Source organism: Mycteria americana, chromosome Z, assembly GCF_035582795.1.
Source record: "Mycteria americana isolate JAX WOST 10 ecotype Jacksonville Zoo and Gardens chromosome Z, USCA_MyAme_1.0, whole genome shotgun sequence".
Lineage (NCBI taxonomy): Eukaryota > Metazoa > Chordata > Aves > Ciconiiformes > Ciconiidae > Mycteria > Mycteria americana.
The window spans coordinates 43564169-43586039 of record NC_134396.1 but is presented as its reverse complement, the minus strand read 5'-3'; the positions used below and the strand labels follow the sequence as shown (position 1 = coordinate 43586039).

Below are 21871 nucleotides of genomic sequence, written 5' to 3'. Positions count from 1 at the left end.
GCGAGTTTCAGTGAGAGTAATCTTTATCCTAAAGATTCTCAAAGGAAACATTGCAATATGTGTATGACTACCGCATGCTGGGAGTGGAATAGCTGAGAAAAAAAAGGAGCTGTAGGTTACTGGTTATTATTTTAACTGTCTTATTGAAAACATTTTCACTCTGAGAGATGAGCAGTAGAGCTCAATGTAACAATTCTACAAATGTTCTTAATTACTTCCAAGTGCTTTTTTCATGAATTGCAATCTGTTTCTTGTTTTTTAGTACTTTGTTTTCAATTAAGAGATGTGATTTTGGTTTCTCATTCTCCAGAAACCTGTTTTGAACAAGAAAATGGTACAGCGTTAGCCCATTATTTCTTCTAGGTCTTCTTTACCAGGTAAAACAATTTCAAAAGTAATTGAAGAGATAGTCAAACCTGGAGACTTGCTGTTGCATAATACCTTTATATGCTTTTCATTTCTCTGGGCACTTCCTCTCCTTTAATACCCTTGTGTTTAGGTCTAATTCAGACATTTAAATTCAGGTAGCCAAGTGGTCCCGTGCCTGTTGTGTTTCATTCACAGATAGAGTGAATATTCTTCTCTCAGGGACCTGAGTCCAAGGTTTCTTTTGTTTTCATTATTATTTTAGAAATGTTAGGAAGTTAAATTCAGTTAACGCTACCCTGGTAGTGTTCAACTGTTTGCACAGAGAGTGCTTAGGTTCTGGGTGCTGGTACCTAATTGTTCATTTCTAATCATCTTCAGTCATTTTCTCCTCTTCTGGCACATTGTATGTAAGAGGACACATTTCAGCTAAATCACTTGTACCATCCTTCCTTTTTTCCTCCTTACTGGATCATTATTTTCTATTAAAACGGTTAGTTTAGCAAAAAATCCTATTAAATATTAGTATTAAGATACCATTAAGATACCATTGTACCCTAAATCCAAAGACATGCGGGTTTGCTTTGAAGAAAGAACCTGGTAATGATGCAAGACAATACGAAAGGCCAGGGGTCTTTTCAGCTATTCTTTTTTTCTGACAAACTGCAATTTAATTTTCAGTCTTCTTCGTAAACCAAGTCTGTTCCTTGATAACCTTATGGTCTTAACAGTAAGAAAAAGAGAACTTGGTAACAGTTTCTGAGAAGAGAGCAAGGGGGAGAACCTTCTGCAGTTTCACCAAAATCCTCTGCAAAACTGGTAACCATGAACCAGAAATCATATAAGCAAATACTGAACCACGAAATTATTGTAATGCATCTTTAAGAGCTTTGGACCTATTAGAAATTACATAGAAATGAATAAAAGACACTAAGGACAGAATTGAGAAAATCAGGGAAGGGCAATGAGGCAGAAGAGAGGTTCTCCAAAGCTCCACTGCCAACCTCTGTAAAGTCACCTTGTTGGTTTTCCTCTGCGTTCTTTTGTCTGGAAGCAAAACTTACACTCCCACCTTCCCCCCAACAAAAAAAATCCAAGAAATCTGATCCTCAGACTGTAGACCTGAAGAGCTAGTTACAGCAAGATAGGGCACTGTATTGAGATCTCCTTCTTTTGTTCCCTGCTCTAGGTCTTAAATTTAGCTCTGTTAGGGAAGTTTACAGTATCCTAGTCCAATTAAGATTTCTACAGTGAAGAGGAGACTCGGAACAATGAATAGAGCACAGCCCAAAGGATAAGCAAGCTCTTACATGTTTCTCCTATGTATGAATAGAAAGAAAAAAAAAATCTGTTGCAATTTAAATTGGGCTAGAACCAAGCTATATAAACTTCCCAGAAATCCTTCATGAGTTCTAGCACATGGACAGTGCAACAGCAACATTGTCTAACTGCGAAGTGCTGTTAGTAGCTAATGTTATCATCTCCCTCTGAAAGATGAGGATGATAGATGGAAATAACAAATACGTTGAATTTAACCTACCAAATAATTGTGTTTTACATATTATGAAGGTGATTCAAAGTTCACTGTATCGATTGTGCAGATTATTGTGGCTGCCATTAGAGAAGTCAACATTTACAAGACTTTTCTAAATTGAATAGGGTATTTCATTAGCTGCACTATTAATTTATTAAAATAAGTACTTTATTATACATTGGCAACCACTGGGTTTTCCATGAAATCCAAACTACTTTCTTTTATCTCTGTATACTCTCTTCTACTCTGCCAGTAACTGGCAGGTTACTGTGGTTACAGTTGTCCGCAAGCCAGGACATGAGAGAGAAACATACTCCTTGAAGGTTCATTTAAACTTCAGTAAATCCAACAATTTATAGCCCAGGATTTCTTGGATACATTCTACTTGCTGAACAGTTCATGCACTTCTATGTACCTATGTAAAAGATAAATTATGAACTATGTCAGAGTCTTAAATTTTTTGTGACTGGAAGATAATTTGATGACCAGACTTCCATTCAGTCTTCTACGTTAACCTCGAATGTTCAACATATAACAGCTATTCAACTAAGAAAACAATTGATGGAAAATAATTTTCTTGATGATCTAAAAATAATCTACAAATATCAGTGGTACAATCAATAATGCACTTCTGCTGAGATGTAATTTTCTACAAATTTATTACTGAGCAGCACTTTAGGATAATTTACAGTCACATCACATGGCAGCCTCTGAGAAACACTGCAGATGCCAATGATTTTCCCTTGCTATCAGGAATTTCTCTTTATGATTTAATGGCTAAAGCAAAGGACTGAAGGGGCCATTGAGGGCCTACTCCCATATTTTGCTAAGTGAGCCCCTCCCATTCCTCTTTCATGAATGGTGTCCAGACTTAATTTTTTCCTTTTCATCTTTATTTCAAAGACTTTTTTTCTCATACCCTAAGCAAAATTTATAGAGCTTGAGAAAAGTGTGAGTGGATCTCAGAGTACAAGATTTATACCATGTCGCCATGCTTAACTTGTAAGGGAGCCAAGTTTGCTTTCATGCCCATGATGTCTCACACAAGAATCAATTAGACCTTAACATTGTTTCACATAACAGATAGTGAGATCATGGCCCAGAAGTAGTTCTTGATGATTAAATGTGATTGTAGAACTTGACAATTTAATATAATTGTTGAACTACTAAGTGTTGCCTTTTAAGATTAAAGTCCAGGATGCGAATGCTATCTAGTCAGTTCCACTAAAACAATTCTTGTCATAACACAGCTGTGATCTTTGCAAAGAAGTAGGAGACTGGTTATATTTCTTGGTGATTTTTAAGGCATTTCAGGGAAAGATCACAATGAAAAGCATCCCTCTGATGCACACAGACCTGCCTCACTCTTTTCATGCAAAAAAAAAACCCTCAAAAGCTGGAATGACCTCTGTTATTTCTATAGTACATTGTGACTTTCATGTTGTATTTTACTAGCTTTTGCTGTTAAAAACTCATGATTAACACATTCTTTCAGAAAAAAATCCTTTGTGCATGCTTGGCAATACTTTGTTTTCCAGTGTACACACGATTAAATGTTTTACAGATTGTGAATGGTCTAATATCATAAATATAAGTTTATCGTCTGCAATAACTCTTATTTCCCTTGGCTAGTCTAAAAAACTGTAATAGCTTATGATAGATAACTAATAAACCTCTCTGAACCTTAATTTAGCTATCCTGATTTTCACTGAATGAAACTTTCTCCCCAGAGGACTAAATTTCTGGTTTAGAAGCTTGTGCTCAGATTTTGGAGTGACTATAATATTGACATTGGCCTCCAGATTTCTGTTAGTTTTCAAGTCAATCCTGATCTGCAGCACTGCAGGTTGCTAATGAAAAAACAAGTTGTGCATCATGGTTTTTCCCCAGCCACATGCGAAATCCCCAAATGTCAGAAGTTAAATGGTAACAATAATCTCAATTTCTCTTACTTCTGTAACAGAAGTACAATCTGAGGAGTAACTAAAGAGTCTATTTGTGATTTGACTGAAATGGAAAGCCCAGAAAAAAACCTGACAAGTCATCCTCTGATTTTAGTAATTTCATATCTCCATTTTCTTGGGTTTGGGGAATCTCAAAGTCTAGGATGAAATGTTATAGTAATATTGAATGCTTATAGTAAAATTGGTGAAGAGAAGTGAGTGTTTTTAGAATACAGTTCACTTAAGGCTCAAAGATGTTTCTAGGGGGGGAAATTAGGTTCATGGTTCATAAGGAGTATTTGCAGAAACATGCAGATGTATACGAAGCATATTAGCAAGTCAAGCGTCTTGATTTGATTTACTTGATTTACTTTACACAGCTCAAGTCCATCTGTGTGTTCAGGCACCCAAATCCTTGTCAGTCTGACTTCATGTCTTCCTAATTTTAGAATAATTGTTTCCGGATTTGTAAGGAACTGTAGGTTTGTTCTCAGCCATTACGCAATCATATGCAAGTGAAGTTAATCTCAAGATCAAAGTGTTCGGGGAAAAAGAAGGATAACATACTTTAAAATGTGATGGCATAAAGGAAAATTTGGCTTTATTTTTTGAGAACCTGGATGGCTTTTCCTCAAATGTAGTCATTGACAAATGAAGATTTAGGGATACGAAAAAAATTATTTTAATTAGGAACATTAAATTAGCATGTATTTTTGTGGAGTTGTTCCAACAGTATAGCCTGTCATTTCATAGTTGGTATGGAAACACTTTGACATGAATGTCTGATACTCTGTCTTGTCTACACTGTCTTCCAAAACTGGCCCAGAAGTCTTCTTGTTAAGTTTAGTTCTCAGCTCTGAAGTTATGTCTTAAAGTGCATGCTTAAAAAAAATTTAAAAGAATGAATTCTCTTTCTCTTGAACAAGAAGAGAAATTACAGCTTGCTATTTGAAAAATGCTTGTTAAAATTATCCAGGAACAGGATAGGACTTCTGTAGCTATGTTTTAGGACATGCATTAGGCTAGCTGTTGTCTCGTTAGTTCAGCTTCAGCACGAAACTGTTACAGGATGAATCCCAGTGAGTCTGACTGCTGCCATCCTGTCTCTTGTTTCTGTGCAATGCTTCAGACCTCTACAATCTCTGACTTTTTTTGAAAGCTGATGTTACAGACATTTTTACATGTAGGACTCCCACTGGAACTGTCCTGTTCCTTGGTTCAGACACAATCTTTTGTTGAATTATGTTTCCTGTGCCGTAAGACTTTTTTCAGGGTAGCATAAGATTTATCACACATTTTTCATGCATAGTGTAAAAGACACAGAGACTCTTACTGGGTTTACCAATGTAACAAATCACTTCAGTCAGAAAAAGCACGTCTTCTGGCAACCCTGGTTTCAAAAAACCAGAGGATCTTTATCTTTTATCCTCCCTGCAACCTGTCCCCCTCTCCTGATCCTTCTTTCCCCTCTTTGGGAGTACTATACGTATTTGGGGGGAATCAGTCTGCACATGCAATAACATTCAGGCCACAACTGAGCCCCACGTGCCCTCCCTTCACTTCCACCCAGTTTCCCGGTAAGGGGGGAACAAGACAGCAAGGAGAATAAAGTCATGCCTGAAAACCATGGGAGAAGGAGGACTTTTTAGAGGAAAATAGGGAAAGCTGCCAAGGAAATCTGCGGAAATGTGAGCTAGCAGACTTCAAGGCTATACTTTCTTTTGAAGAAGGCAAAACTATCTTGTTCTGATGCTTAAGAGGGATATATATAAGCAGCTTTTCTTTCCATCTCTAAAATTCACTACTGACTAGCACCCCTGTCATCTCCCTTCTCTCCTTCTTCCCAGCAAAAATACTTCATCCTGATTTGTCATGTTATTTTGTGTCGTCTTTGTGGATATCAGGTTTGATTGCTTTTTTGAGATATTTCTAGAGGAATGAACGAATTCTAGAGGGATTAGGAATCATTGGAAGAGCATAAGATAGCAGCAGTCATTGGAATGGTATGAACAAGGGCGATCTGGAAGTCCTAGAGAAGCCTCAAAGTTTCTTACAAACACATATCTACAAAACTTCCGTGAACATAGTTCTATGTAGCTGCACAAAGACTCATTAGTCCCTGTATATAGAAATGGACTAATTTTAAAACTTTGGGTTTTGTTGCTAGTGACAGTGCTATTTTTCTCCCTTTCACATAAAATGAATGAGCACTGAATAAAAGGAGAAAAATATGAATTAATTTTAAAAATAGTTCCCAGAAAGCTCACACCTCTTCCAGTCTCTGCGGAAGAGCATGGGTGCAGTGGCCGCTTCACATCATGGGACAATGTTGTTCCTATGTGCTTTGTCAGATTTGCCATATGCAAAGACCGTGACCCCTAGGGTTAGACTTAGAAGGTTCTTGCCCTTCTTTATCAAGACACCAGCTTGACTAGTTCCATGCGTTCATGATTAGTAAAAGTCTAAGCAGAATCTGCCCACTTAGGTTTTTGTGCATGTGTAACCTGTCTTTAAACATACTTTAGTACCATCAAACTGGCAACTTTATGACAACATTAGTGGATTGCATGCAGAAATGAATTTTGCGTAAGATAGATCTTGTGCTTACCTGTGTGTTTGGTTTTCAGCATGTCATTTGCACTGGGTTGTGGTGTAAGGTGGAAAGTGAGAAGGAATGCAAAACTAAACTGGATCCACCAATGGATGGAACAGACTGTGACACTGGAAAGGTATGTTTCTGGTGGAAAAGCTGAATAGGTCTTTGCACTTGTTTAAGTTAAAAATCATAAAAATCATACAGAATGTTGAATGTATTATATGTTTTATGTTATATAATATAGATATGATTAAAAGTACATTTCCCTGAAAACACTGAATTTAAAAAAATGTTAGTCAAAGCCACAGATGTGTTAATGCTTACACTGTTCTCAGCTATGATTTAAGATTTAAACATAGTCTCATCAAAGGAATTGGTACAGATTTCTGATAAAACTTGTCAGGATATGCTTTGGAAAGAAATATTTATAGTGTCAGTGCTTGTAAAATAGTGATAAATGTCATTAAAAGTATGCCGTCAAAGACAAATCAAATGGTCACCTGAAGTCAGACTTAAATTAAATGTCCTTCAAGAGCTTTCCTGTTTGCATAATCTCTGTCATCTCTGTATATAACCATAAATGAAGATAAATAACCTCAAATAGATAACAGAGCAGGAGCATGCATATATCTTGGGATTTTCATGATATTGTGCTGACAGCAGTCTCCCACAGGAGTGATTTGCTCTTTGAATCATATTACATTCACCAGGACTTTCATCATACCCCTAAAAAAGTAAACAAATCAATCAACTAAGTAAGATATAGTGTTCAGATAGTATCATTTTACATGCTAAAGGAAAAACAGGCTTTATTAATTTTCGTATCTCTAATGACATTTGCTGCTATCTTTTGACTCTGATAAATGCATGTAGTTGATATTCTGTCTTAAGTCAATACCTGGAAAGTCAGGGACATGACTTTTGTTTGATATCGCATTCTTTATGTTGAGACTGGTGTGCCCATGGTATGGATTGAGAAAGCAGCACCTCCTATTAAGACTACCCAGAATTTTTCATAGTGAAACCATCACCATTGTGAGCTGGGCACCTGAAATTAGTGTGCATTTTCTGTATCAATGTCTGGCTTGCAAAAGGTGATACTAGCAACTCATTGCAGAGGACTCATTCTAACTTTATACTTGTGGGATCATTATGATATGGTACTGATGTGGGTCCTGGAAGAGTCCAGTGAGGAAAGGAACACTGTTCTCTTTATCATAGAACTTAGCTAGTAGGGACTAAATAATTAGTAAGGGTAAGACAAAGTACTGATTCTAATTAGAACGGTTCATTGAACCTTGTGCCAGGCTACAGAGATACCTTCTTCATGTCTAGCAGTAAAAAACTAAGCAGGCATCACTGAAACATCTCAGAGATTAGAACGGATTATTCTTCTTGTTTACTTTATTATCTCTCCAAGATGAGTTTCAGATTACACAAATCTCTGGCTTCATTTTGTTTTACTTATATGGTAGAGATGGAGTATTGTTGTCCTGTGCTCCTCTTAGGATCTTAGGAAGTGATGGAAGTGTCATTTGCATAGCCTATCCAACTTGGTTGTTTTTTAAGTCAAGGATTTATAAGCATCCCTTAGACTCTACATAAGGCAGATGCTGTCTCTAGAGAAAAATCCATTTTGCCTATTATATCTGAAGGAATATCTTTAAATAAATATGAGCATTTTTGATCTGAAATATCCAAGGGCACTACAAAATTTGTAGTTTCTGATTACAAATCCAACATTATGATAGAGCCATCCTATGTGAAGACTTTTCAAAGGTGGTATTATTATGCCATCATTGTTACGCCATGATTTAAGAGAGAAAATTGAGATCAATTGGTCAGTGAAGACAAGTTTGAAACTGCAGATGAAGTTTGAGATCAGCAGACAAGCATTTAGCACAGACACTGCAAGTAATGGAAGTGTATTCTAAAAGTGACAAAGGCCTTTATTGACTGCATTAGTGACACGTTTTGTTCTGCTCAAAATATGAGACTTCATGAACTTTATCCATTGATAAAAGTAATTCACCAATAATTCAGAGTGCAAAGAGAAATGGGTTAAATTACTGATATTAATGACCTTAAGTGTTCATTGTCTACATGTAGCCTTATTGCTTTGCAATTGCTGAAATTTCATAATACATGGGACAGATACTCAGCTGGTATAAGTTGATAAAGTACTAGTTTCTGCAGGGTTATGATGATTTATACCAGATATAGGTTACAGACCATAACTATAGTGATTGGATAGTTTTTGACTGAGAAATTGCAGTTGTCCTGAGAAATGATATATACATACAAGATTATTGAGGTGATTACTAGTATTTAAATAAATGCCAGAAATTCTCTTGACATTCTCAACACTAGCTTGTTGAGGCTTCCATTCTCTCTCTGAATGCAAGTTGTGAATAAAATCTCATTTTCTCTGTTACTTGTAATATATCCTTCTATTGAAGTTATCACTGGATAATCAGTGATAATGCAGTTCCTGCTAGTGTGGGAACTGTAATAGTGAACCAAACAAGTCCTGAGAACAGCCCTGAACACGGTGCTGTGGTCATCCGACCAGTTCAGCTGGAGGATGGTCCCTGCAGTGGGTTTGGGCTGGACCCAAAAGCGCTTTCCTGGACAGTGCCCAGGCTCAAATGAAGGGGACAGCATGGTCTGGGGACCATTTCCAGCAGGCTATTCCAGGAGGCATCCTTTATTGGGAATGAACTTGTGCTCAAGCTTGTGGACAAGAGTTGCACCTGCTCCTTGCCCACTGAGCCAGGGAAAGGTCTCTGGCTGTTGTATTTACTAGCATAGAAAAAAAATCTATGGGAAACAATACGAAAACATATATCTGACTCATATGAAAACTATGTATTGAACAAAATGTTTATGTTGTGCTTCCCGTGTGGTTGTGGAGCAGTGAATTGTTTTGCATATGCCTTGATTTATTTACCTAAGAGCTGAATTTTCACCTAGTGGTGTAAGGCTGGAGAGTGTATCAATCGGACCTCTTTTGCGGAGCATATGGAGGGGGAGTGGAGCGCGTGGAGCACTTGTAGCCGTACTTGCAACACTGGAATCAGCAGTCGACAACGCAAATGCCCTGGGTAAAAACAAGTTCAGGTTTCCATTGCTGTTCATCAGAATTTCCAAACAGAATTTAAAACTTATGAGTACAGAAACCCATTAAGATACAGTTGTCCTATACATAAGCAAATCCTTTTTTATGAATACTGAAAAAAACTTAGGAGAACAGGTATTTCAGGGTTTTTTGTTGCATGGTAACACTATTTTCTTTTCTGCTTCTGTTAAAAGCTTAGACCATATTAATGGGAGACTACAAGTTTCTTTTTAAGCTTCAGCTGAAGAAGTAACAGAAAATTAAATTCATAATTTTTGACTTGCAGAGCATCAGTTTGTGTTCTAGTTTTTCAATTTTTTGCCAGAGAAAATTGAATTCTTATTTGGAGAGCCAAGGAATTGCAGCTTTTACAAAGAGATCTTTCTACCAGTTTCACAGACATTTACATAGAATATCTGGAAACAACATTTTGATTCCGTATCTTGTGAAAATGAAAACCTTGTGCCATTGGGGATAAAGGGATTTTTACCATTGACTTGAATGGAGTTTGTTTCACCATACCTCAGTGGTCAGATAAAAGATGCTTTCCTTTTAATTACTCGGTACCATATCTCTCTTTCGTGGGTGATTTATACACTAAGAGAAAAAGAATAAATAGGCAGAGAAGTGGGAATGGAGTAGAGCTGAGTAATGAAGACAAATGTAGAGAAGACTAGAGTAGACTAGACCAGAGTAGAGTAGAGTAGAGTAGGGTAGGGTAGGGCACAGCAGGGCAGGGCAGGGCAGAGTAGGGTAGATGATTTAGGAAAATAATAGAACAAAAGGGGGAAAAGAAGAAAGATGAAAGACAATATAACAGATTTGGGGAAAAAAATGATGACAGGAAAGACAGAGGGATTATAAAAGAGAAGTTTGCATAAAGAAGTGTGAGGAAAACTTGGATATGGCTATACAAAAGCATGGTAGTTTAACAGAAGCCTTAGATATACAGAATTCTTTCATATTTCCTGCCATCTAAACACTACTTCCAGCTGTATGCCTAAAAGCTATTTCTAGAATTTAGGGATGTCTTAATTTGGCTTTCATTCATTCATTTTTCCAGGCAAGGTTCCAAATAATTAGCTCCAGTTTCTGCAGTTCACTGTTCTTTTGCATTTGTTCATTAGGACCTGCAAGCACAAATGGAGCAACCAAAAAGAAACAAAGCATATTGTCTGAACTTCGCAACACCACACTTGTAAAAAAGGAGAGGTAGCAAATCTGCAGGTGTTCTTCCTTTCAGTGGCACCTTTGGCTCAGTCCAGCTAGAGAAAAATCACCTGAACTATATCAAAACTGCAGTTTGAGGTTCTCCTTGCTGAACACTCCTACTAGTCCTAGTGCTTCTTTGGGGCCAAGTGTAAATTATGGTTTAGCACCCATGACTCTTTTGTATGTAGTGTAACCAGTACAAACGGAAGGTAAACATGTTTTGTTCTGTGACTTTCATTTTTTGTGGGTGATTTCTTAATGTTATGTATCAACAAAAAATCTGCTATTTAAATTGAATTTGTGTATAGCATAAATAAACTGTGCGGTAAGTTTGACAAAACATTACCAACAATAAAGCATGATATTTATGCCATCTTTTCTAGTTCAGGCCTTGAAGGAGAGTGTCACGGTCCCACGATGCAGTATAGAGTATGTGAAAATCCTTCTTGTCCTGCTGGCATGCCTGCCTTCAGGGACTGGCAGTGCCAGGCTTTCAGTGTCAGGTCTTCGTATCAGAAGCACGTGCACCAGTGGCAGGCTGTCATCGATGATGGTAAGTATAAACGATCACCCACATTCTTATCATCTGCTCATATGGCTTATAGCTTGTTGGTATTGTTGTTGATTAAGAAAGATATAGTAAAAACTAAAGCAAACAAATGCACAAACCCCAAGCCCAAGAGTTTTGGTAAGTCATTTTTATTTCATAGATGAGATCTGGTGGTATTTTCACATGCTCTGGAATCTTTAGTCTTATATTCCTATTGAATTTGTCCTTGATATGTACTGACTACATCTGAACCGAAATTCAGTATCAGTTTGGTCCTATTTAATCAGAAATATAGTATGAAATGACTCAGAAATACAGCTTTCTAGAGGAAAGCTACATCATTAAGCATGTGTTTATCAGTTATGCTTCTACCTACAAAGCCAAAAAGACAATAAGGATATTGTGAGCTTCTGTTTTTGAGGAAGGAGAGAGCACTGTTAGTTTAACATTTGAGTATTTCATATGCCAGTGTTTGATTTTGGCAGAAATCCATATGTAATGCATACTGCAAACTTAGATAAGATTTCCGTAAATCCTAACAGCTACTGCATGCAAAGGCGTGGCGTGCTGCATGCATGCTTCAGTATAACAAACTTGCTTACATACCATATCATTAGGAGCATGCTCAAGTAGGAGTATAGTAATGTCAGACTTACAGTATCTGTAAAGATAATGTTGTTGTAACATATCAGCAACTAGAAAACAAAACATTCTACCCAAGTTCTTGTTAGGAATATGAACAATAGCTGCCATTCCACTGAATTTTCTCTAAATTGTTATGATGTAATTTATTTAATTAAAAAAAAAGAAAACAAGAAAACAACAGAAATACTTCAGTTATGAAAACAGTTGATTTGAGAAATTAACAAAATCAAGGCAACTCGTGATAAAGAAGAGCCTGGAATGACACAGGAATACTGTAAGTTTGTGTTACCACATTTTAAGTAGTTCATTATTGCTGTTTATATTTAACTCTTGACACAAATTATCAGAAACCATTAGAAAGCATAGATTTTAAGATAATTATTTTGCTGAATCCCAAAAAATGTGAATTTATTATCAAGAACTTATTTTAATATATGCCTAGCTAAACAATGGGGTTTTTTTCTTCCAAGCCTTTTCTCAAGGTGCCAAAGTGAAAACTTGTGAGACTGTTTTCATTAGGCTTGTATGTTAACTCATGTTCATAGTAAGGAGAACTCTCTCCAGCTATTTTGTAGGTGCTTATCTAGTGAATTAGTTTTGGTTTGTTTTACTAAATTTCATTTTAGCACAGGAACACATGGTTTATAACCTAAGGGTTCAAAAGGTTTCAGCCTGACTTTGAATAATTCAGTCATCTAAAGAAAAGTCTTGACACTCTCTCCTGTCCCATGTTAAGGAATATGGATGGTTGCTTTCATCTAACTTTGTTCTGAGAGATCCTGTTGTCTTGAGGTGTCCTTCAGGAGACACAAAAGTGGATAACAGCTAAAGTGTTCCAGTATTACAGAAATGCATTGTTCCCAAATCCTTAATTATTTGCACTCTCAGCCTTTCATAGACACTAATTGTGCACCTTGTCCAAAATATTTGCTGTATTTGACTGAGGTCTCCTATAGTCTGTTGAAGTTATCCTGTGTTGTTGAGTTACTGTCTCTTTGGGTTCAGTGTCCTTAAAATAATGTTTAGGTTGTTAATCTTGTATTCCTTTAAAAAATGCTGATACATGCTTAGAGCTCCCAGGGAACTTTGGGATTACTATTGAAGGAGTATCACAGGAATGCAGAGGGCATAAACGCAGGCAGAGACTCACGCTTCTCAGCTGGAAATGGCTTGTGTCTGACTGGTTTCACATGTTGGCAAAAGAGATCATATCTGTTTGCACCATTCCCCTAGAGATACCCAGAGGCTGCGTCAATTTTAGTAAATTAAATCTGCCCAGACCACTCTCTGATGTGTATGTCAGCTGGCACAGAAGTCCTGTGTCTGTACTTTTCAACTCTTTTGCACTCTAGAAAGGATGGTGACATCCAAACTGCTTTTTGGAAATGGCCCTTTGCAGGTGGCAATTTCCAGTCTAGACCGAGCTAGTGCTAGTTAGCACAAGCAAAAAAATGTGGCATAGACTGTTTTACAGTTCAGCTGTATAGACAGTAGAATTCCAGTGCCCATGAATGTTTCCTGGAACTGTTTAATTTACTAATAAAAATGCACTCCAGGAATCTAGAAGTCAGTATGAAGTCAGAGTGGCATAGATTGTGTCCAAGTGAAATCAGTTTCAAGTTCAGGAGTGACATTATCCTTTCACAAATCTGCAACAGATTTAGAAAGAAGTTCTGAGTTAGTACACTTGTGAATAAAGATATTAAAAAATCATGTAATTTTGTACTCAGTTGACCACTGAGAGGAGACTTAGTTTATTCTATTTGGTATTACTTTGGCAGTGGTGAAGCAAACTTCATTATTTATAAATTATGACCATTAGGAATACATGGGTATGTAGGACATTATTACATTTTTATTCCCTTTCAAAATTGGAAATGATTTTCAGAATGTTTTAAAAATGTAGTAGAAAATTGCCTTGGTAAAGATGTTAGAAAAAATGTGTTCAGTTTTTTGTCTTTTTTTTTTTAATGTGGACTTTGTAAATCCATATATTTTTCTTCCCAGGGTGTTTCAGTTAGTTAATTTTTTTCTCTTTGACCTGCATAGTTAGAAAATCTGGAAAGTGTTAAGTTTCATTTTTCACCAATATTTGTGATCTGCCAAAAATATAGTAGAATGAAAGTATGGATTACAAGCAAAATATTCTGACAGCTGTAATGTGCGTATCCTTAATTGCAACAATGAACATGACATGAGTACTATGTAGGACAGGTTTATAGCACCAGTATGCTCTAGCAGGAAAAAGAACTTGAGTTTTTCAAACAGATGAGAAAAGGGTCAAAATCTTTTTGTTTTCACTGTATTTAAGATAACTTGTTATGCTAACGTAGATTCATGCCACACAGATAAGCAAATATCAGTTTTAAAAATAATGTTAATAATAATTCTGTATTTGTTAAGTGACCTTTTACCAATTTGGTGTTTTTTTCCATCAATTGCTACTACAGAAAAGCCATGTGCCTTATTCTGTTCCCCGGCTGGAAAGGATCAACCGGTTCTTCTAACAGAAAAGGTCATGGATGGGACTTCTTGTGGCCAGCATGGGTTAGATGTTTGTGCAGATGGTAGATGCCAGGTATGAATTACTGGTTTTGAATGTGGATACACAGGCACACATATGCACGTGCATACATTTCTTACGCGTATGTGTTATTTCTCTGATAGCATGTTGCAATATGCGTGACCAAGACTGAATGGCTCTTTTTGTATCATACTAAAATATTTTAAGCTAATTTCACTCAGTGGAACACAGTATGTGAAGGAGCTGAAGGGTTAGCTTGGGGAATGTGTATCTGTGATGATAAGGATGCTTATAACAAGCTGCTACAGAGTGGACAATGAGTATTACTGATTTCATCTTCTAAGGGAAGCCTCAGCTTTCACCAGGTTGGGAAATTTTGCCATGGCGTGTACGTATGTATGTCTAATTCTGCCTTTTTCAACAGTACAAAAGTTTACATCTAAACAAACCAAGACCAAAGGAGCAGAATAACAGATAATTAAAGCTGAGTGCTTATGCTATTCATGATCCTCAGAATTCTCAGAATTAATCCTCATAGAAGTCTTTTTGTCGCATTTAGAATGCCTCATATGGAAACCCTTCTATATAAAAATCCCACGGGGCTGGTTTTTTTCTTTGTCCGCTTTATATTGCATACATTGAATTCAGTAGAAAAACCAAACTTTAACGCAGAAACAGCATTGCTAGATGCTGTAATAACTTCAACAAATTAACTTACAGATGTATGCATGCATGTGTATATGCATACAAATGCATATATGTACCTATAGTTATCCTTTCTTGAGTGACCGAGTGCGTGCAACGAGAATACTCTTAAATACTTCGCTGTCACCGTGTAACAATTACAGGTTTAATCACAAAGATGATATATAGCCCATTTTTCCTGAAAAAACGTTGTTTGTTTTATCATTCACTTTTCACAACTGACTAATGAAGACCAAAATAAAGCCTTAAACCAAACCCACCTGACTAAGACTGAGTTGACTTCTTGGCATATCAAAGGTCAGATGGATCGGTGCTAATCAGATTTGAAAGTCTAATTTTTAAGGTCTTCCACATTTTACCCTGTCTTCTTACGCAACCCATTAGGACGAACTTTGGGGACTACAGCTGTAGAGTTAGGTATTTATATCTTATAGATGTGCCATTTTGGATACACAGCTCTTTGAATGCTTATGCTGTAATCAGTATTTTGAAATCTGTACTACTTTTTTAGGTAGAAGAACTCTAATAAAAATTCTGTGCATAAAGTGAAGTAACAATCTTAATGTGCTTGGAAATGAGTGGCTCCTTGGTAGACCATGGTTTCTGTTCTTAAATGAATCCTTTTTTTCCTCTTTAACCTAGATTTATCTTCATTATTTATCAAACAGTCTTGAAGTTTAATTGGTTTTATCAGGTGCATTTATACAGTGCACAGGATTACCCTGTGATGACTTCTCTAGACTTTAAAAGGCTTTTATTTCATACCAGGCCAGCATGTGATATTAGCTGTATTCCTATTGTCAAGGTACCGCTGATATTTATAGGTAGAAATGTGTCTAACATAGTAATGTGGAGGTGCTTGAGTAAACTTAATTTGTCTTAAACTGAATGCTTTTTAGCAAGACACAAATACAATTTGTATTTACATATTCCAGACGTCCTATTCAGAATAAGACATTAGGTTGACATTAGACAGCATTTTACTTAACCATTATGGGTGTGGCAAAGAACCTCCCATATTTTGAGTAGAAAGCAGTAGAGTTGCACACATTGCAGTCACTGAGCAGGAGGCCCTGTGGGGTGAGTGTTGCAGAGTGGCTCAGAAGTGCCAGAGGTCCCGAGGGCAGGTGGGAATGCGGTGGTGTTCCTCTTGGAGAGCAGCTGGTAGAGTTAGCCAACCATATAGGAAGAGTGAATGTGACAATCTACATAAAATCAGGGAAAAAATTAGTATGGCAGGGATCTCTGCACATGAACTAGTGCAGCGCTCATTCTGAGCGGGCCTAGATCATGTTGGTTAGGGTGTCTTGCAAAAGCGTGAGATGCCCACTACTAAAGGCAGCTTTATGAAATACGTAGCCTGTGTCTCAATAGCTTTATTTTCTTCTCCTACAGAAATTTGGCTGTGATGGTATATTAGGATCTCTGGCTCGTGAAGATCATTGTGGTGTATGCAATGGTAATGGAAAGTCATGCAAAGTTATTAAAGGTGATTTTAACCATACCAGAGGAGCAGGTAAGTCTGTTTATTTCAAATACTCAGGAAACCAGTAGCAGTTTGATTACTTTGACCATTGGGAACTTTAAAAATTTATACTTCTTGAAATTATGCAGTTCCTCACAAGAACTTCAGATGTACTTTTTTTAAGACAATAAGACATTTAAGATAAGAATGCATGAGTATTTTTAAATATAATAGTTGCAAAATTATTGCAAATTCTTTCAATTATAAAATTAAGGAATTATCTAATTTATCTCCCATTAAGACACACATTATTTCATAGAGGAGCCTGATTTTTAAAAAATCTGTGAAATAAAATTTATATTTTTAGTAAATAAATGAACTGTAAATTCTTATAGTGTATAGATTCATTTAGTGTTCTTCAAAATGAATGTCCAAATTATGATCTGTTACCTAGAGTAATATCATTAAACCAAGCCAGACAGTGGGAGAACATAAAGCCGAATGTGTGAAGTCTCATATCTTTTCATTATTCGTTGTTTTATACTAATAATAACATATCATAAAAAGCAAATAGATTTTCTGAAGCAGAATGAACATGAGGTTTTCAAACACTGCTGTGATCTGTTCTTTGAATGAGAGTAATTGACTGGCTCCAGCACAATAGTGTTGACAGAGTAGAGGATTGAAATCCTAATAAAGTGCGCCATGCACCATGTATATACCTTGTCTTCAAGAAAAGTATTTTCTTTGAAACAGAGTTTGGCCAATTGTTTTCAGCATTTGATTGCCATTACACTTTCAGTTTCTTGAAAATGTGCAGAATTTCAAGACAGTAAGTAAATCACATCAAAAAATACTGTGAAAAATCAAGGACTTCAATGCATTATAGACTGAAGTATAGTACTTAAAAAAAAAAGTTAGGCATAGTCTTCAGATGTTTATGTCTGGCCCTGTCTTGAGCTGAAGGTAATGCAGAGCAGGGATCCCAAACCATGGATGTGTCTGGAGGACTACAAGATCAAAAACTACAAAGAAGGTGGCTGCTAATACAAATTACAGTATGTCAGCTCTCTTTTGTAGCTAATGTGAATATCTGCAAACTTTCAGGTTTATTTAGGGTTCTGTGTCAATCCACAATATTGTGGTATTGCCCTCTAAACAACTGTGTAAGTTATTTTCCTTCTCAGGAGGCTGGACTCTCAGGAGTACTTAGAAAGTGTTATTAGCTCTTAAGGAAATTAAAGATAAATAATGCTGCTTTGCAGCAATTTCATTTTCATGTTTCAGAATTATTGAAAAGGTGTTGTAAATGCTCAGTATTTTGCTAAAGAACATTACATAGCTACATGGAATAAAAACTTGGTTTACTGTCCACTTTTTGAAGTTCACCCAGATAATCTAAAAGGTGTTTTTATTTATTTATAACATTCCTACTTTCACAATGTTTTTCACCTGCATTGCCTTTTCACCCCTTTTTACTTAAAGCAAATTGCTCAACAGCATATCTTAGTCCCACACTCCAAGGAAGCAATTGTAATGTAAAGCAAATAACGAATAGGTAGACTTCAAAACTAAAGCCATTCATAACACAGTTTGAATGTGTTAAAGCAAGAAGAGGGAGATGGAGCACAAAATATTAAAACAAACAAACAAACAAACAAAAACCAAAAACCAAACCGTGGGAGGATGTGCTAGATCATTTGTCTCTACACACTGGGTGAAGTTGGAATTCTTTTATGGTCATCTGGTGGTGATGATGACACTAAACTACTTGGCCAGAGACAACTTCATCTGCTTCAGCCCCAACCTGCCCAGCCTCACTAGTTCTTATGTTTTACTTTGCTATACTCTTTTAATTGTATATCACGGTATATATATTATGCATAATGCAGAGTTTTGTGCTTGTTTCAACGTTTTGCGAGAACCCTCAAACCATTGCTATATAAATTATAACTCGTTACATTTAAAAAGCGAAACAAGGGAGAAGAAATGAAAAAACATACAAGATGTACTTTTCTGTGCTTTTGTATTTACCTCAGAACATCTGGTCTCATGTCTAGGTTATGTGGAAGCTTTGGTGATACCTGCAGGAGCAAGGAGAATCAAAGTTGTGGAAGAAAAACCAGCTCACAGTTATTTAGGTAAATGCCATATGTTTTAGTGTTCATGTCCTGTTTTGGTCAGCAATGAAGAGTACTAGCTAAACATGCTTTTGTGATTAAACAAAACTCTGAGTGGAAAAAAAAAATTGTGAAAAATACTTCTAAAGAAATTTTGCAGAAATAACAACATTAAAGAATGGTTGTAGCACCATTCTTCGTATAGGTTTTATTTTGAACTTTTGTCTCATCTCATTTTGTTTAGAGAATGTTTCAGAGAATGTACTTAGATTATTGAAGAAAAACTCTGCATACTTTATCTTCAACATTTTCAATTTTTCATATGGAAAGCACTAAAGAAAATACTTCATGCTGAAACTAGTGATAAGAGTTTTATGCTGAAACATGGAATAATTTGTGCTCAGACAACAAAAAAACCACACGGACCAATATATGGCAAATCACCAACAAATCAAACAAAAGTTCTAAAATTAGACTGAGAAAGCAGAAGAGTATTTCTTTGCATTATTTTGAATTGTCTGAATGTTTTAATGGACAAAATTAATCACAATTAATTTTCTTTTTTCTTTTTTTTTTTTTTTTTTAGTTTTTCCATTTGTGCAAAATTGTCTTTCTTTCATTGAAAAAAAAGTTTTCCTCTTAATGAGTTCTAAAGCTGTTGTGTAGCAGAGTATAATTTGTTACTATTATTGTTACAGGGTTTCAGTGAATATATGAAATATCATAATTGGTGCTGTTCCATGCACTGCTTAAGTTTAAATTGATAGAGGCTTAGTGTGAGAAATAGGACAGTGAAATGAAAAATTCCCTGGTTTGATCACTGTTCTTAGTTCTGCTCATAAGTAATATCTACATTTTAAGAAACTTTTTACCTGAGTGTTCTCAGTACTTCAATTGAGAGAATGTTGAAGATGGTGAATCTTAATTATGACAGCTTAAGTTATCAATGGGTGACTCTTGGTTTATCATGGGGTCTGCACCTGCCCTGTTAAGGTATCACAGGAGATTTAGAGATCTGGATTATTTCATTGTTCCCCAGTGGACCATAGAGATGGGTATGTAAGAGTGTCAAATCGATAACTGAAGTTTCATTGACATATTTTCTAAATTTTCCAAGGTTTTTTTCCCCTCTCTGTCTACTGTGTTAACATATGTGGACAACAGAAATACTCTTATTTTTTATTTTTAAAATAATGCAAAAATAAATAAATGTTGGAATTGTATTTAGGGAAATTAATTCCTTTTTCATGTGTAACAAACTGATTCATCCCTTACCTTACAAAAGGGAAAAAAGACTGTAATGCTTTTTAAACCCATGAAATAATGTGGTCATGCTGCTTATTTTTGAAAGATACTAATTAGCAGATAATCAGCTCTTAATTGCTTGTCATTTTAATTTTACTTTTCTTAATTTCACTAATGTCAGTCTGAATGGGATCAGCCAGTATTTCATTGCAATATTTTTTGTTAAGCCTTTATGGGGAAGCAGGAACAGGTCTGCTACAGTATTTTGAATTAAAACTTGTGTTGTTGCACCTTTTTTTCTTTTTTTGCTAGCAGAAGGTATTTAAACTTTCTTCACTTATAGGAGATATATTCTGAAAGCATAAAAATCTGAAATGAAAAGGAGTAACATTTTGAATAGGAACATTTTTGAATAGGAGTAACATTGGAAGTTTTGGGGAGAAGGCATAAATCTTTCATTTTAGAAATAATATTCTTCAAAATACTATGCTTAAAAATGTGAAATGTAACACAGATTAAATTCTTCCATGTTGCTGATTTGGTTTCTATCTTTACAGTTCTGTATGCTAATTTTATGTTGCATAATACTTTGCTCTCTGCATTTCTGTACTTGAAATGAGCTAATACAGGCCAACACTATTTCTATTTTGCTAATTGTCATATACACATTTTAGGATTAAGTTTTTTAAATAATATAGCTCTTCATATAATTAATAATTCTCTAATTAGAGAGAGAGATGTAAACACAATTTTATCCAGTGTACAGTAAGAGCTGTGGCTTACAAAGTAGAAGCTAATTTAAACTGAGGGAAGATTTAATCCCTGTTGTACAGCACAGATCAAATACAGAGCTAGTCAAAATGAAATGCCCTTCTCTGCATTTACTTTGTGGTCAGAAAGCAGAGTCACTATGATCTGGAAGCTGCGATGATGTTGCTGAAGTGATTAGTAAAAATACAGCCCGCTTCAGTAGCATCATTGGGTGATTATGCTAGTGAAGCAAATCTTCAGAAGAGTTCTTCCTGAACACCTCAGATACCCTCTTTATCTGAGGTATATCAACATATGCCACAGTTACAGGGGCTCTGGCATCCTAGGAGAAAATATAAGGTATAACTTGGAACTGCATTTACTGAATTGATGGATCTGTTGAGGCCTGTCCTGTTTCTTCTCCTCTATGGGGAGATAGGAGCAGTGATATAGCCAAACATTAAGTATTCCTCCCTATTGAAGTTATATGAGAAAATGCATAAGAGATTTTGATTCTTCTTTCATCAGTAGAGTGTTTAGGAATAGGAGTTATTTGTAGCAGTATAGAGGGGGAAGAAGTGTTTATTTAATTTGAGAATATTTCCTAAAGCATATACTTATTAATTTTTGAATTAGAATTCATTATTTTAAGAAAGAATTTTGAGATTTATTTTTAAAGAACAAACTAGCAGTGATAACCTTGCCTGTTTATAACCATGTTGACATAAGACTTGGTTCATTGTCAGTTACTTTAAAAAAATTTTTGTAAGAACAGCTATAAAAAGCTTGTTTCAAGCATTATCTAGATTCCTGTGGTCTGAGATAATGCCTTTTCTGCCGCTAAATTTTCATTTACATCTGGCAGATGTTAAAAGTTTTTTCAAAAAGAGTTCTTAATGTAGGATACAAAAAGGAAGTTTACAGTGTTTCTGTATAAGACATAAGGCTCTTATACAGAACACTAGGCTTTGAGATTAGAGAGCTCATTCATGCGACACCTGTCTAATGGCATGACAGGTCCAGGCCCCATAATGAATTAATAAGATTGGTTAATGGTATAAAACTATACAAATGTCTTACAATCTAAAAGCTGAAATT

At 35.9% G+C, this 21871-nt stretch overlaps 1 protein-coding gene across 1 annotated transcript in view; it reads left to right on the top strand.

Moving 5' to 3' along the window:
• ADAMTS19 (ADAM metallopeptidase with thrombospondin type 1 motif 19) overlaps positions 1-21871 on the top strand; it is a 152988-nt gene that overhangs the window by 92865 nt on the left and 38252 nt on the right. Inside the window, exons 11-16 of the mRNA XM_075526976.1 lie at positions 6471-6572; positions 9413-9543; positions 11153-11322; positions 14415-14542; positions 16589-16709; positions 18719-18799. Of these exons, the coding sequence (XP_075383091.1) occupies positions 6471-6572; positions 9413-9543; positions 11153-11322; positions 14415-14542; positions 16589-16709; positions 18719-18799 (733 nt within the window). The remainder of the gene's footprint in view (positions 1-6470; positions 6573-9412; positions 9544-11152; positions 11323-14414; positions 14543-16588; positions 16710-18718; positions 18800-21871) is intronic.